Source organism: Osmerus eperlanus, chromosome 10, assembly GCF_963692335.1.
Source record: "Osmerus eperlanus chromosome 10, fOsmEpe2.1, whole genome shotgun sequence".
Lineage (NCBI taxonomy): Eukaryota > Metazoa > Chordata > Actinopteri > Osmeriformes > Osmeridae > Osmerus > Osmerus eperlanus.
Window position 1 is genome coordinate 11,598,791 of NC_085027.1, and position 16,798 is coordinate 11,615,588.

Consider the following 16,798-nt stretch of genomic DNA (forward strand, 5'->3'; position numbering starts at 1 on the left):
TTACACAGTAGGGGGGGCCATTGCATAAAAAACACAGATCTGGGTCTTGAGGAGCACCAGGAATTGTTGTAATACAAATGAGAGGCTTATAAGACTTACTTGGAAAACCAGCATTATGTCTTCGAAAAGATTATGGAAATAGCTCATTTTTTAATGTAAAAAGTAACCAAAAAATTGGGAAGACAACGCCTACACACAAATCACAATTGTAATGTTTGGAAGTAGCCTGTCATTAACAAGTGTCTTCTTCAATATCTTCGTCCTCTTCATCTTCTTCCTCACCTTCCATCTGGATGGGAATTTAAAACAGACAGTCTGATCCAAGACTTGGATCTGTGCATGAGAGAACATTATTAGGATTCCTCTGGTAGGAGACAATTTATAGAAGCCCCTGGGCCAATTTTGCCCCTAGTTGCGTACAGGCACCGCCCCAATTCTACATTATTTCCTCTTCGGAAACTGATGCTATAACACTGAAATCATAGTTGTCGACGTAAATTTAATAATCCACAAAAAAGCAGTATGAAAAAGTCGTGTAGCAGAATATACAATAGCATGAGCCTTCTCTAATCAGTTTTTTATGTAGTGGGGGCCGCCATTGCATGAAACACAAGCGCTAAATAAACTTTAAATTAACATTTTTAACAGGTTATGTTTTGATCAATCCTTCCCCGTTAAGAAGGCTTTAAAACATATCAGTATTTTATTAATTTATTGGTTCTTTGTGGCATAACAGCAAAAAGGGTCAAACTAAGGACAACAAGGAAACAATCTGAATATCAGAGTCCCTCTAATGTACATATCAGAAATGCCAAGAACACATGCAACAGCCAAATTACAATAGTGACTGCACAAATCCCAAAACTTATGAGAACTATATGAAACCTTTGTGACCAAGAAGTATTTTTACTTTCATTACATTAAACATACTGGTCAAACAGAAATTTTAGTTTTAAAATAAAAGTTTAATGTAGAAATTATTTAAAAAAATGTTCCAAGACAAATATAAACGTACAGACAGAAAAATTGCAATCACAAGATTCACATAAAACAATCACGATCCATTAACAGGTGTGTCCGCTTCCATATCGTCATCTTCCTCTTCCTCTCCTTCCTCCTCTTCCTCTTCTTCTGCCGCCGCCACCTCCTCCTCCTCTTCCTCTTCCTCCTCTCCTTCATCCATTTCTTCACCTCCAGCAGCTTCCATCTGCATCTCTGGTTCTATATGGACCACTCCATTTGCTCCCTCCTCCTCCTCTTCCTCTTCTTCCTCCTCTTCCACCTCCACCACTCCAGGGGGACCTAGGACAAGGGTGAAAACAATGCAGAAGAAAGTTACACAAAGAACTACACACAGCCAACACAGGCTCAACTAATAGACCATGTTAGGTGACGCAGAGACGAAATAATAACTGACCTTGTCTGAGATCCCGCCCTGGAATCTGACCAGCCTGGAGGAGCCCCTTCAACCTCTCCACTTCAGCCAGTGAACTGGCATTAGCTATGGCATTCTGCAGACAAACAAAAATTAGGAGAATCCTTTACACTTCAACCACAACCAAACACCTTGTGTGAGACTGTGTGCATTGTGTCAAATACAAAACAAAAGTCATTAGGTGCCTTGATAGCTTCCACATCTGCAGGTGTTGGTCCGGTCCTCTTCTTCTCAGGCTGCATGGCGGCTCCTGGAGTGAACCTAAACCAGACACACAAAGTTAGAAACCCTGCCAACATCAATGCCTCTCCAGCCTCTCAACCAATGCAGCATCTCAGGTGTAGTATCTTTTCTTGAGTCAAATACTGATACAACAGGAAATGCCCAGTGACAGCACACCTCAGAAACACTGTTCTTGTGGGGTTGTGGATTTGGTTGTTGACATCAGCAAGTCAACTACTTTCAAATCTTCTAAACTGCCACCATATTTAGAAACAGTGACAGGTGGTGCAAGTGCTGATTCTAGAGTTCCAGTGATTCCAGAATCCCCACCATCCAGTGTCCAGTGATTCTAAGGAACTGCTGTTCATCAGGGACTTTCATCTTACGTTTTTGTTCGCTTGGCAATATCCATTGCAAGCAGAGCACCTTTTTTCCCCTTGAACATTTTCTCCGCCTCCTGGCGTTCCTATGGCAATAATCACACAGTTAAAGTGAAATATCTTATGTAGCAGTCTGGGGGAGTGCCAACCCAGGACTAGGACTTGACATTTGGGGAGAAAGAAAAACAATACAGTCTTTACCGTTACTTTCATGTGCAATTTTGGACAATAATAGGTGGATTCCTACCCAATTGTAACTTTGCATTTACCTGTTAAATGGATTGTTAACACTACATCCTTATGTCTCATGACATATGGGTCATTGTATGTGGACTATCCAGTTAAAGTGTTATGCCCTCAACACAAGACACCACTACTCAACACAAGACTCCACTACTCAACACAAGTCCCCAAATCTCTGGTTTGAGGAGCTTGTTTCTTGTACTTACCTTGAGTTTCACCTTCTGAAAGTCCAGAACTCTGATCTGAGGTATTTTATTGATGACATAGAGCCTGTAATGTTTCTTGTTGGTTACAGGATTTCTCAACAGGCTGGAATATGCAGGAAACAAGATGCTGAGTTCGGTGCAAACTAATATATAATTATTAACATTGTTCAATTATTGATGGAAAATGACTGCAATGATATTAATCATCACCACATACCTGAGCAAGGTCAAGGTCTTGACTGAGGCCAAGGGATCCAAGTCTCCCTGTTGACAAAAAAATGACAATATTCATCCTATAAATAGTGATACTTTACTGATATTTGCAACCTGAATTGCAGTGTTCCGGCCATTACCAGTTCCTGAATGTTGTTGCTTGTGAGGATCAGTTCCTTCAGACTTGGCAAAGACTGTTCAATATTTTCACCAATACGGCTGTAGGACAAAGCAAAACATAAATTAGGGAGTGACGACCAAAGTTGGAAAATATATGTGTGTGTGTGTGTGTGTGTGTGGGGGGGGGGGGGTTACCATATCCTGTTGTTATTCATAAGTAACGTCTTGAGCCTTTTCAGCAGAGGGAAGCCGTCGAGCTTTCTGACTTCGTTGTCGGAGAAGTCAATGGTGTCGAACTGGTCAAGTGTTGCTCCTAGGTTCTCTAGCACAGGGATTTTATAACCTAGCAGAAATGTACAAAATGTCATTAATATTTGATTTACATCAACCTAACTTTGTTAGCTGTATAAGTAATGCGTTTTTAGACGCAGTAAGGTAAACGGCCCGTCTGTAGCTCTACTTGTCTGAACTAGTCTAACTAAATAGCCAAGAATCCCAACATGAGTAGGGCTAGCAAGCTAAAATGCTTGCTCGCTATTCAGCATATTCAACTAGGCTACATCCTTAGCACAAAATGCGCGGGTTGAAAATTAGCTACCTCTTAGATCCAATTCTCTATCCCTCACTGGGTTCGTGTACTGAGCAGCCTGCTCAATCAGTTCTGCGGACAATTTCACCATATCGACGGTGAAATGTGCTTAGAAAACAAATATAAACTGGTTTCTTGATAAAATTCTGGGTTCACAAAAGCTTTCCTACACGCTGCAGCCGGACGGAAGTGAATAGAAGTTCAACTCCCACAACGCAGTCGTTATAATAACTCAACCCCTTTTCAGCGAGTGCCCTCTACAGCTCAATAACGATAGTGCTGCATCCGGTTGTTTCTAATTCAATCTTAGTCTACACACTGATGAGTGTATAACATAATCTCATAAAATCATATTATATTCTATATCTATAATGGAATATATTAAAGCTTTGGTTGAACATTTAGTGCAATTAGTATAACTGAAACATGAGATGATCAAAACATACCTGGTGGTTACGTTTGTCAGCTTGCTGCATGAGGACAGTGAATATGAGCCTTAAAGCGCAGTGATTTGTGCAGTATCAGTCCTGGACCATTTACACAGAATGGTTGTTGAAATATTCAAGACCTGAGATTCTTTTGGAATGAGGTTTAATCTCCCTCCAGGACCGTGAGCATGTCCTGTAATACTGAACCGTTGCTACAGCACTCACAGACTGAATGAGTTCAATTTCTACCTGTTGGGGTGTGTAAAGCTCCTTACAGGGAGAACGTTGGGGGAGCAGCATTCTTCCTCACTCAACCTCACATTATTATTTATCAGGTCTGTCTCTTGACTTTCAAAATCGCCTTTAGCCCCTTCCTGCTGCTGAAGTCAGAGGGGATTTGTCAAGCCATTTCTGCTCTGTGGAGCAGTGTCTGTTCTTATTTTACAGAAGTAATGGGTTTTTCTGCTCTGCTGTTGTTCTGTGCCTCAGAAAACATGGAATCACGATTCATTGGTGATGGCCAGACTGGACAGGACACAAAGGCCCGAACAATAGTTTGAGAGAATCCTAGGGATTTCAGATATAGAAATATAATATTAAACTGTAAAAAGTCCAGTAAGGTCCTATCTCTTTCAAAGTTGCTGTTCAACTTGAATGTGTGTGAAAGAATAATGTTGGAGAATTTTTTGGAGAAAAGAAATGGTCACAACAAGTTTAGTTCAATGACTCAATATCTGTAGCTTTAAATGTTCAAAGTTAACACTGTCTTTTGATATTGATATTGTTTTCCTGTCCTTGTTTCGAGTTATTTTCCCCTCAGTGAGTGATCAGCCAAACTCTGCTGCTGCTGGTAGGAGATAGCTATACCAAGGAGATAACCTTCTCTAACACTCACAGCACAGTCTGTAGTGATCTAAGGCCTGTAAGCTGACTCCTCAGCACTCAGGCACTTTCACATTCAGCACAGGTCTCCCAATACCCCTGGTCTATAACCCTTCAACTGCTTATCTGCCTTGGAGAGTTCACCCCGGGATTTGGGACCTGAGCCTCATTCATACAAAGTGAGGCTGAAATGGAATAACCCAGATCAGAGGAGAGAGAAGAGGAAACATCCCTGAGACTGATAGCAGAGTTTCATGAGTCATGGCTTAGAAATCTTGCTACTTAGATTGTGATACCTGAATAATAGATTCTATGAATATGTCAGACAGTAAGATGTTTTTGCGGTTTGACGGTTTAGGCATTTATTTATATCAGTAAGCACCATCCAGATAGGCACAGAGAGTCAAATAAAAATAAGATCAACTATGTAAAACAGCCAAGACTATCAGGTGATTTCTTGAACCTAATCAGAGCACTTTGCAACAACAAAACATTTGACAATTTGCATGGTTGCTCAATTAATCTGTGGAAGACATATAAGGAGCTACGTAACAAACCCATTTCTCTTCTCATAAAAGATGTGGAGGATTGGGGACTCTCACAAGATCAATACTAATAGTCTTGACACACTTCTGACTAAAAAGTGGCTGAAGGAATGAATGTCATGGTTTGAGTGATGATAAATGTGGTTTACTCAAGGAGCCTAGGGTGTACTTGTAAGCTTGCATGGATGACAATGACTAAAGACTCTGAGAACTTAAAGCGGGACAGAAATTATTCTCACAGAGATGAAAGCCGCCTTTCAAGTGTGGCTCAAGAGGGCTATGGAGCTTCCCTAAAGGGCTTAAGCCCTGGTCCAGGTCTGAACTGGGACGGACTTTGAAACGCAGACCGGCCCACGACTGTGTATTGTTATTATTATTATTACATAATTTATATAATTATTATAGATTTTGTTTTGCATTATGCCGCGCCCGTTTGACCGGACATTCGGGAAATCTCCCGACTCTCCCAGTCCGACCCTACCCTGGCCCCTCTGCAGACTTATGAGTGTACTGCTTTGAAATTCTCAAGGAGTCTTTGTCTATAGGAAAGATAATTTGGTAGGGAACTACATGATTGTCAATGTTTGTGCTGGAAAAAGTATCTGTAATGTGACATTTTCTGATTTAGATTTTTCAAAATAACAAGGGAAATTTAAATATTAAAATAATTTTGAATATACCCACTTAGGGTCAATGATGGAGTTGCAGTTACACTCTTTACCAAAGGGAGGCACACATTGGTAATGATTTGACTCGTACCAAGATAATGATTTTTTTGTTGTTGTTATATTATATTGTTGAGACCTGGAAGTTACAATCATCATTAAAACAACTTGAAACTACCATCAACACTCTGCTCTCAGTTACTAAAGTATCTTGACCTAGCTCCCTAGGATATGTTGTGATAGGATGTGAGAATTAGGAGAATGTCAAGAGGCTTAGCTAAAACAGTACCATTCACTGTAGGACAGCTGTTCCCTCATGGTGTGTGTGAGTGTGTGTATGTGTGCCGACAGATTAAGGGAGAGGGAAATGATTGAATGTGTACAGCACAAATCGTCAATAGGATATAATTGACAGGGAAATGGTAAAATTGACAAAGTAACAAGAGAGCTTCCACTAACAGAAGGAAATATAAATAAAACAAGACACATCACAGCAATTCCTTCATGTAGGTCTAACTTTGGGATATTTCTCAAAATAAATCTTAGTTTGCCTCACAGAAAACAACACAAGGAATAGACAAGGACATGGGTTTAAAAAGGACAATTTGTAAAAGCAAACATTTAAAGGAGATGGTATGTATAAAGCTAAGGATTACACAAGCTTGGGAGACAGTAACAGAAGTTGTGGTAGCAACTAGAGCACTGTAATTCTAGAAACGTACCTAGAGTTTTCCATTAACACGTGAGATGTAAGGTGCAACTAATTAATAAAACAAAGTCATGTTTGAAAAAGCACAGACAAGCTATCATACACAATGTACATATTTATTTCAGTCCCCTGAATTTAGATGAAATAAACATTAAACATCCAATACACATTCTGAAATGTACAACAGCGTTTTAAATGACACAGCATATTTAATGTTTTACAAATATTTTTTTATTTTACAAAACTAAAAGCCCTATAGAAAGTTTTTACATAACAAAGAATGTTTAGTTTTGTGAAAATGCTGATCCAATTTTTCTGCTAAGGTGTTTTTGTTCAAGGCCAGCAATGTACTCAACCAATAAAAGTAGACTGACCCATTCTTATGAAAACAGTAGTTAAGACACTTCCATACTTTGCTGTAAAAAGAAGCCTACTGGTTTATGGTGTGGTCTTGAATACAAAATTAACCATTTGTACATGTTCTACATGCTGTGTGTAGTTTATAAAACAGACAACTTCCAAAAAATATATATCAAGCACAGATATTAGTTAGTTCTGAAATGTACAGTGGGTCAGAGTCCCAGATTAGTGTTTAACCTCTAACTCTGTGGAGGATGGTGTAGAGAGGTGGGTAGATGGATGTAGGTAGGTGGGTAGAGGGATGTGGGTGGAGGGCTCTACTGAGTGAGATGGAGGAGTTCTTCAGGGTTCTTCAGGGTTCCCCAGGGTTTCGCTACCCAGTTCAGCCAGTCATCAGACAAGTTCTACAGCAGAACTGACGGAACAGCTTCTTCTCACACAGTCGGTTAGACTTCACCATCTCACAGAATAACTCGTCTGCTGACAGAGACAACAACAGAAGAGACAATCAGGTTTGTAGAACTAAAATTGTTTCCCATCCCCATCAAACACTATACTTATTTCCATCTCAACCCCATCCACTACACCAACACCATGCCCTAACTCTCTAAACCAATTGACTAATCTCATCCCCCTATGATGATACCCTCCCCCTCCTCTTCACTCTCTCTCCCTGACCTGTTTGCTAAATTGGTATGTCTTGTCCAGTGGAACTGGGCCAGTCTGACAAAAAGATGGAGAGAGAGACCAGTTAACCAGGCCTCAGACCCCTGGCCCTCCTTACAAAACAACATGGTAGCGCAGTCAGACCATACAGGCCAGTGTTTACTCACAGCAACATTGTTGCTACTCTGCCAATTCCCCAGCACCCCTCCCTCTGCCCCCCCTCCACCCCCCTGCCTCTTTCAAATCCAAATCACATCCTCTACTCCAGCGCACAACTGGACAGAAATCTGGAGAACCAGCAGAGCACATTGTATCACCCCAGGCTTTCAGTTGGGAAACTGAAAAATATGTTATTAGAGAACCCGAAAGAAGACATTTCCTAAAGTTACACAAAAAAGCAATATGAAAGTCATGCAAGGTTGCATTTAAGTCTTGACACAATGGTATGAGTATTATTGATCTTGAAGTGTATGAAACTATACAAGTTGTCAAAACAAAACCAAGTCGAATTGAAACTGATGCCACTTTAAAATTTAACAAGGTATCTCTACAGTCACATGTGAGATATCCAACTTTAGAGCTGTACATCCACCAGACGGTGGCTTAGCAGGCTGGTTAGAAGCAGTCTCTCTTGCCCGAGACTACAAAGCTATATTAAAACATGTAGCCAGGACTGTTTCTGCAGTAGCTAACATCTAGTTGTCCTGCCAAGGCAATGATGTAGTGTTATTAAATGCAGAACTCAAGTCCGTCTAGACATAAAGCTGTCTGACATGGAAGCGTATAATACGTCTGAGGTCTCTATCCTGACAGCCAATGCTCACACTGGTGTGTCGAAAAAGTATTTCTGTCTGGGTGCTTGCTTTGTAACAGAACTAGCTTCAAACATCAAACACTACTGAATCACTGGTAAATATCTGACACGTAAATACCGTCAATTATTTTTAAAGAGGGATATTGTTTAAAATCTTTTCCTGCACCATTTTCTCTGAAATTCAACACGTGAACAATAATGAACTATCTTTAAAAACATCCCTATTTCAAATATATTATGGCTTTAAGTACTATATTAGCAGCCGGTTGCAAAGGCCAGAGCTTGAGAGGTACAAAGCAGCCTGCTGTTCAGTCCTGGGCCTATTTGTAATGAGACCCGACAGTTGTAATGATTCAGCAGGTGGTGTCCTGAAAGGTGCCTCAGAGTTGGGTGAAGTAGCTTCCGTTCATCAGTGAGAGAAAGTAACTTGTTAATGCCAATTAGAACCTTTCACTCAGTACTTGGTTCTCCCAAGGCGAGAAATATGACGTGTGACAAGAATGTCAGCTAGAACACTGTGAGAGGTACAACAATCTGTTCTGTATTCACAGTCGCTAAAATTATAATTTCCTCTGGTAGCTGAGGACGAGGCCCACTATTCTTGCTGTTTGTGTGACATTCGATGATGAAACTCACCATTGTTGCAGGTAGCATTGACAATGCAAGTCCTGCTGACCAGATTGTATCCGTCTTTGCATTTGGTACAGCTTGTTCCTGGCCCATCACAGCTCAGGCAATTCTCCTCACACCTGGACGTCACAGAGACGCGGAGGAGGAAAGACAAAAAGGAAAGAAAAGAGCTTTCATCTCCCCAATCCAATCATGCTCTTCTACTGCCAGGGAGGAAAGCGAAAAGTTAGAACAAAGGGTACCCATGTTGACTAGAATAATAAAAACGGCCAAAACAGTTCGAACAAGGGGCCATCATGTGGTGATATTTTTTTAAACGCCTGGGGCTGTCCTGACAAACAGAGAGAGAGAATAAAGTCCCTGTATGTCCTTCCATACAATGACAGCTCTCAGTACAAAGAGACAGCGAGTCCTTCTGAATACACAACAACCAAGCGTAAACATGGAGACCGGGTAAACATGGTGCCGGGTGTGAGGGGGGGGGTCATCTAAAAGCTTATATATTACTCAAAGTAATAACTGCTTTCAGAATGCTACCAGCTGCAACACACGATGGCTTCATTAAAGCCATACACCGATGATGAAACTTTGTTGTCTCTGGTCTGTTCTGACATATGTGCAGGTTGTCTTTCTGGTCTAGTGAGCGTTATTAAAACCCTCTCCTTGCCCAGGCACCCCTGGGTCATGGCCTTTGCTGGTATTTTATTGCCGTCTGGCTCTGTTGCCCTGAGTCAACCACACAGCTCCTCACCCCTCCCCACCTCCCTCCCCTGCACTCCTCCCACCTCACTCCCTCTGTGCTCCCTCCAGACCCCACCAGAAGCGAGGGAGAAGAAACCATTGCCTCTGCGATCGCAGTCCATGACCTTCTTTAAGAGCTTCTATTTGCTGCTGACGGCCTCCATAAACCACCGGGCTGATTTATAAAAAGCGCGCGTCAAAAACAGCTTTCTTCCTGCTCCGCGGCCCCGTGCTCGGCCATTACTGTGAGCTAAAGGGACGCTGATGCTGCCATCAATCGTGGGTGGTGGCGCAGGTGAGAGATTTACACACCCAGTCACTCCTGTTGTTCCTCTTAGATTGCATTACAGCTCTGATTTATAGGCAATTATGGAAATAAAAAAAGCAGGAGAGAACAAACAGAAACGGTGTGTGGGGAGTGTCGGAGAGGAAAGGAGCAGGTAGACAGGGCTACCTGGGATACTGCTGCAATAAGTCACTGCTGTGAGCGAGAGAGAGAGAAAGAGAGAGAGAGAGGATGAGAGGGAGGAGGATGGAGAGTCCTGTTCTGGATTCATGGTGCTAGCAGTGTGCTGAGACAGAGGCTGGCGTTGGCTAGACGTGTGCAGGGCCAGAGGTTTGGTAGGCTGGCTTGGGGCAAAAGATAACATCTCTGAGGGGTAGGAATCAGGAGCAAAGCTCAGTGACATGTCAGTGATGGGCCAGGAGAGGTTCAGATGGCTCCTTAGGGGTCTGGAGTCTGGCTCAGCTCTTCAAAGGTTTGGAACACTTGACTTTATACTGCAACACACACACACACACACGCATGCTTAAGCACACACAGACTAATGAGACACAGTTGTCTGACGGTCCTGACCCCGGGGCCCCGGAACAAGGTGAGAAAAGGAAGGAAATAAAATAAATTAGACAGAGAAAGTAAGACTGTGGGAGGCAGAGACAGGGTAAGAAAGTTAAAAAAAGAAAGGGTAAGAGAGGAAGAGAAGAAGGTGCAAAGGATACTATGAAAGACAGGGAGTATAAAGAAACTGAGAGACAGACAAGATACATCAGTGCCAGAGACGTAAAGAGGAGAGACCAATAGATGACCTATTGCCTGTCCTTTGGTGTTTTCACCAGCACAGCTGCTTATCTCAGTCAACAGACAGATTAGAAACACACATATTGACACATCCACATAGACACACAGAGAAATAAGACACTGCAGGAATAGTTAGCCTCCGATTGAGAAACACTGAGGAGCTCTTTCACGTGCCCATCCCACAAGAATTAGAAAGATTGACACCATCTAATTTCACCCAATTAACTTGTGCTTATCTTTCTCATTCATCTGGGATTGGAGGATCTAATGTGTATAAAAGGCTTCACATAACATATGGTGCAGAATACTAACAAAGCTATGCCTCACTTTAAGACTTTCAATACATGGCTGTCCCAGAAAATGTATATATATATTATAATATCATATTAGCAGTCTGAACCAAAACATTGGACTTACAACTCTGCCAGCAACTCTGCAGTCAACACCTGGTAAAGCCAGCCATTGTTATTTTATCCTTTACAAGGAAAAAGATTACCAAAGTAATAGAAAGCATGCATTTAGACATTATGTGTGTACTTTTCAATAGTTCTGGCGCTGAGGTTTTATAAAAGTGCCTGCTAAATGAATAAAGGTACTTAAAGAGGAACTCACTTGCGACACATGTGCTGTGTGTACCCTGCTGGGTCTCCTGAGAAGTACCCTGGGGCACAGGTTTGCACACACCTCCACTCCTGCTGCAGGAAGTCCTTGGCACATTGAATACACTCCTCCTTCCCTGGACCTGAGACACAATACCATACAACACTGGGCAACTCAACATGATACAATACTGTACGACTCATACCATATAATACTGCAATACAATACAGTACAACTCAATACAATACTATACTACGTCATATGATTTCACTTAATCATAAACTCTCTCCAGCCTCTCCATCTCCATTTACATATCTTCACTCCTCTCTCTGAGGGAATGAATGGAGCCCTAAAGCAGTAATAACCATCCTTTTATGGTGATTGGATACATAATTCAGACATGTGTTGCTGTAATCCCTTTGCCTGCTCTTCCATGTGGATTTCTGTCAATAGTACCAGCTCAGTCTAAGCCAGTGCCTCGCCAGTTAAATGTCATCCGCAGGTGACATCACAAACCTGGCCACACTGGTCATAACTAGACTGCTTTAATGAATGTCAGTCTGCCATTCTACAGGTCATCTAATGTCTCACTGGACGTCGCTAACGCTAGCTACAGTAGCAGAGATGTCATGACCCGAACTGTTTGTGTGTCTAGTTAGCTACACAGGTAATATAGAAGCGAGTTTTCCAATTTCTGGCGTTAATTATTAAAGCTTGATTATTACTGTTTAATTAGCCAACCACTAATGCATTAGAAATGACTACAAGCATCATCAACTTTGTGTGGACTAACTAAGCAGAAATATACTCTGCATTGGATCAAACAAAGAAAAGGTCCCCATGTGTCAATCCTTTTCAGCTGTCTTTTTTGCCTATTTCAGCTGTAATGCGTCACAGGCAACACATCAATAACACAATCCCTTTCAACAAGACAAATAAGTATATTTCATAGATAAGATTTTTATAAGTATAACAGACCTTTACTTTTACATTAATGTCACGTGGGTTAGAATAGATTCTACAATGCCAGTACTTGTTATTCCTTCTACACTTGGTTCCAAATGATTGCAATGCATCCCTGACTTGTTGTCATTCAGTGAGCTTGACCAAAGTCAAAGGGGAATGATCGACAGACTGGTAGTCATGTGGTCAGCATGACCTAGCGTTACTAGACCATGTCACTGTGCCTCAGTGATCACCCAAAGCTGGCAGAGAGACCTCGCCCCAGGTTAAACAGAATCAAAACACTGAAGGACAGTGTGAGAGAACTGGGGGCTCCAGGCTCCATGTGAGATTGGAGATACACACCTGTTGCTGGAACAGGGACAGGTTTAGGAGACACTCACCTGTGCAGGTGGAACAGGAGGTGTGACAGGGGCTACACTTCATCTCCTCCAGGTGGAAGAAGGTCCCGTTGGAACATTTCGGAACACAGGTCATTCCTGCCAGGCTGCAGAGAGAGACTACTCTCACGTACAGTTCGCTGTTTGTCTGTTTGCCACTAAAACATCAAATCTTTTCTCACAGATGCAGCCTGTCGTCTGGCTAATACTGTACCTGAAGTCCTCATTGCAGGCAGTACACCTGTCTGAATCTCGCAGACACTTGACGCAGTTCTCATGACACTTCAGGCACTGTCTCTGAACTGTGGGTAGGGAGTCAGAAATACGTATGGCATGAGGAGATCTATAGCTCACAAACCATGTTTCACAAACATGAAACAGCTCATTCCCATACACTGTAAGAGGATCGTTACAGCAACAGAATCCAGGGGGCTGGAGGATTTATAGAGCTGAAATGGCATCCAAACATCTGTTTGATGACGTGGAAAGCCCCTCTGCCCTGTCAGTGATCTTGTCTTATCATACACTCTCAAGACTGCTTAAATATAGGCAACACGCCTGGGATAGAGATAAGACGGCCCAGATGTAAGGGAGGACTGTGTCTCAGGGGGCATCTTGGGTCTCCACTGAACGATTATAATTCAAAAGCTTTGAGTGTGCATCTGTGATTTGAGTGTGCGTGTGTGCGTTTTTTCCATTCCAGTACGTCAGTCTATCCCTGCCAAGGTACCAGATGTGTTGGCCACGCCACAAATGGAGGAAGTGTGCATTGAAACGGTATTCCGCTGGGGCCAAAAGACCATCCACTTACTCTCGTCTGCGAAGTAACCGAGGGGGCACGTCTCCGAGCACGAGGAGTTGAGAGGGTTGAAGTAGAGCCCTCGCCTGCAGGAGTGGCACTCGGTGGACGAGCGTCCCACACACCTCTCACAGCCCTTGTGGCAGCGCCTGCAGCGGCGAGCCCCAGAGTCCTCATGGTAGCCCAGAGGACAGTGGCTCACGCATGTCCTGGGAACAGGAGAACACACACACACTGCCAGGTTACATCTTTGTCCGGACCGGGGTGGGGGGGGGGGGGGGGCGTGGCCTGTCCCTGTACCAATCCCGTGCGCCTGCGTTACCTGCCGGTCTTCAGGCTGCCCAGGCTGTAGTGGATACAGTTGAGGCAGTGATCAGCGTCAGGCCCGTCACAGCCCTGGTCCCCACATTCACTGTGGCACGTCCCTGAAAAGCACACGCACCGCACACACACCGCCCTCGTCATCATCATCGGGGGTCATCATCATCGGGGGTCATCATCATGTCCGTGCTGAAGAGGTCTGTCCTACCACTGTACTCCTCCTCCTCCTCTTCGTGGTGCTCTGTGGGCCGTTCCAGGCCCTTGGGCTCCAGGCTGGGGTTGGGGATCTCCAGCATCCTGGAGCGGGAGTGTTGGGCACCATGGGGCTGGTACGGGTGCTCAGAGGTGCCATAAAGAATCAAGGTCCACTCTTTCAGCTTGCCTGTGCCAGGGAATAAGGACTGATCAGTTATATTTGGATTCTCAACATTGATGAAGGTAGTGAGTTTGTATGTGCATGACTGATCTTGATCCTTAGAGTTAACTATGTGTGTGCCCCACATGGTTGATGAGTTTGTGTGGGTGCGCTCCTGACCCTTACCCAGCACCTCCGGGTTGCGTAGCTGTGAGGGTGAGTCAGTGATCTCCAGGGTCCACTGGCCTTCTGCCTTCTCTCCCCAGCAGTGAACTGTCATGAACTCCCAGTTTCTGAAGCCTTCATACGAGTTATCAAACAACCTGAGAGAGAGAGAGAGAGAGAGAGAGAGAGAGAGAGAGAGAGAGAGAGAGAGAGAGATAGTAGGAGATAAAGAAAATGAGTTCAGTTGAGGGTGAAGAGCAAAAGAGCTCATTTTCATTTAGTTTTCCACATGTCTTTTACGTGGCAGTACAGATCTCAGCCAACCTTGTATATCTTAGTTTCCTGATGTGAATGTTTTCTTGATAGAAGACTAACCGTACATGGTAGTTGAAAGTGTCATTCCGTTTAAGTAACATTATGGTTTGATTGGGAGTATTGCATTGTACATTGTATGTATCTGGTGGTGGTTGGTGTGATTGGTAGCATGGTACAGTCTAGTTTCAGGATTTCAGGTTCCAACTGTGTGATCTCTGCTTCAGACACACACCAACAGCAGTGCAGAGAGAAAACATCCGTCTGGCTGCTGTGGAAATATGGGGGGATGTGATCAAACGCTTCTGACAGGGATCCATAGGATCACATCTCACTGTCTGTAGAAGATTTTCTATATTAGCTACCTGCTATACAGATGTAGTAGAAGCGAGTTCTAACCGATCATGGTTTATCTGTGTTCCTGCCACATGCCGCTCCAGGGTAATACACTGCTCTATAACTCTTCTCCTCAGCAATGGGAAAATTTGTCTTTGATCTGCTCTCATTTGATTACACCAATAGACCCCCTCACCCCAACCCCAGGGGATACTCAGCAACAGAAATGCTGTAGTGTACATCCAACCTAACCTGGCAACCCGCCCATGCTCCAAATGAGCTCTGGCCAGTGTAGACGACTCAGCGATACACTAGCTTTGTTTATTACAGAGCAATGTACAGGCACTAGGCATGCTTGTACTTAATGGGACAAGAGGATTGAACCATTCCGCTCCACTGGGAGAAAATGAAAAGCTAAATCTCACTGGTGGCTGTGCATGCGAGGCATGTGTATGTGGGGGGGGGGTTTGTGGGGGGGTGTAAATGGTTCAGATAGATGGACCAGCGATGTCCAGACTAAATGTCTTTCCTGGCAGTACCCCCCCCCCCCCATTCCCCACTTAATGAAGAGGATGCTTCATCAATTCAGCAAGCTAACCACAGACAAAATGGCTGTCCCAGATCAGTAAATGCCCTCTTGATAGGGTAATGTGTGTGTGGGAGTGAGTAAATGCGTGGGTGAGTGTGTGAATGTGTTTGTGTGTGTGGGTGAGTGTGTGTGTGTGGGTGAGTATGTGTGTCAATGCAGAGACAATGTTTATTATATTAACATATTAATTTAGACCGTATTTTTGGGCTTTACGTTTCACAACTCTGCTATTTTGTATTGCTGAGGGACAGCTTATCGGTATGCCAGTTGGAACTGAACAAAGCCCTTTGTGTCACATATCTGAAGTCAGACCTTGAAGACGGAGAGAGTCAATTAAAAAGTGCCTCGAAAGAAAATGACATTGTGCAAAGGAATAACCAGAGGGTTTCCACACAATATCCCAACAAGCGAGACACAAAGATGAAAACAAGCGGGACCGAAAGAGCTGGTGGCTGCAGGAACATTGCTAACTGAAGCTGCCTAACATCATTAAGACCCTGGTGACTAGCAGTCTCACAATCGCACACTGACATCGTTTGATGTTCAGCTTTGAGATTTCCCCTGACAAAAAAAGGAACCAAAATACAAAAAGATCTAAACTACAGAATACACTTTTTTTTTAGTTTTAGTCATGAGGATGTGAGAATAACAATCATGCAGTCGCTATGTGTGGCCGTAACAGGGGTCCAAACAACACTGATAAAATACCAACTAAGAGGTTTGTGAGCCCCAGAGGGGAGGATGGAAAGGAGAGGAGAAGGGAGGGGGACAGAATGGGAGAGGAGAGGATAAGAGGGGTGGGGGTGGTCGGGGGGTAAACAAGACAATCAGACTGGAGTGAGTGATGAGGGGGAGACCTCAGTGTGACAGGGATCTGAGCACAGAGATCAGAGGGGCCTTCAGTCTGAGGGGCCCTTGAGGGCTGTTGGAGTATTTGGTTATGCTTCAGTTCCCCCACACACTGCCCTTGCCTTTTGCCCAGTTATTATGAGCTGTGTACACTGTGTGTGTGTGTGTGTGTGTGTGTGTGTGTGTGTGTGTGTGTGTGTGTG

The 16,798-nt window shown here is 43.5% G+C and overlaps 2 protein-coding genes across 2 annotated transcripts in view; both read right to left on the minus strand.

The window, feature by feature from the left end:
* Positions 1-697: 697 nt before the first annotated feature.
* Positions 698-3,615, minus strand: snrpa1 (small nuclear ribonucleoprotein polypeptide A'). The gene is made up of 9 exons (XM_062471608.1): positions 3,418-3,615; positions 3,015-3,162; positions 2,840-2,918; positions 2,704-2,750; positions 2,487-2,589; positions 2,044-2,123; positions 1,621-1,696; positions 1,418-1,511; positions 698-1,302 (listed from the first exon to the last, which is right to left on the minus strand). The coding sequence occupies exons 1-9, from the start codon at positions 3,497-3,499 to the stop codon at positions 1,055-1,057; spliced, it is 957 nt and encodes a 318-aa protein (XP_062327592.1). The 5' UTR covers positions 3,500-3,615; the 3' UTR covers positions 698-1,054.
* A 3,119-nt stretch (positions 3,616-6,734) lies between these two features.
* The window catches only part of pcsk6 (proprotein convertase subtilisin/kexin type 6), a 28,457-nt gene continuing 18,393 nt past the window's right edge, over positions 6,735-16,798 (minus strand). Inside the window, exons 13-21 of the mRNA XM_062471333.1 lie at positions 14,531-14,667; positions 14,198-14,371; positions 13,991-14,093; positions 13,681-13,877; positions 13,084-13,171; positions 12,873-12,976; positions 11,539-11,668; positions 9,114-9,226; positions 6,735-7,477 (exon numbers count right to left, since the gene is read on the minus strand). Of these exons, the coding sequence (XP_062327317.1) occupies positions 7,380-7,477; positions 9,114-9,226; positions 11,539-11,668; positions 12,873-12,976; positions 13,084-13,171; positions 13,681-13,877; positions 13,991-14,093; positions 14,198-14,371; positions 14,531-14,667 (1,144 nt within the window). The 3' untranslated portion in view covers positions 6,735-7,379. The remainder of the gene's footprint in view (positions 7,478-9,113; positions 9,227-11,538; positions 11,669-12,872; positions 12,977-13,083; positions 13,172-13,680; positions 13,878-13,990; positions 14,094-14,197; positions 14,372-14,530; positions 14,668-16,798) is intronic.

Coding starts and splice junctions, on each gene's coding strand:
- snrpa1 (XM_062471608.1), bottom strand. CDS start 3,499: ATGGTGAAATTGTCCGCAGAACTGATTGAGCAGGCTGCTCAGTACACG. Junction 2,919..3,014: donor ATGAATAACAACAGGATATG/GTAACCCCCCCC, acceptor TTTGTCCTACAG/CCGTATTGGTGAAAATATTG. Junction 1,303..1,417: donor AGGGCGGGATCTCAGACAAG/GTCAGTTATTAT, acceptor CCCTTGTCCTAG/GTCCCCCTGGAGTGGTGGAG.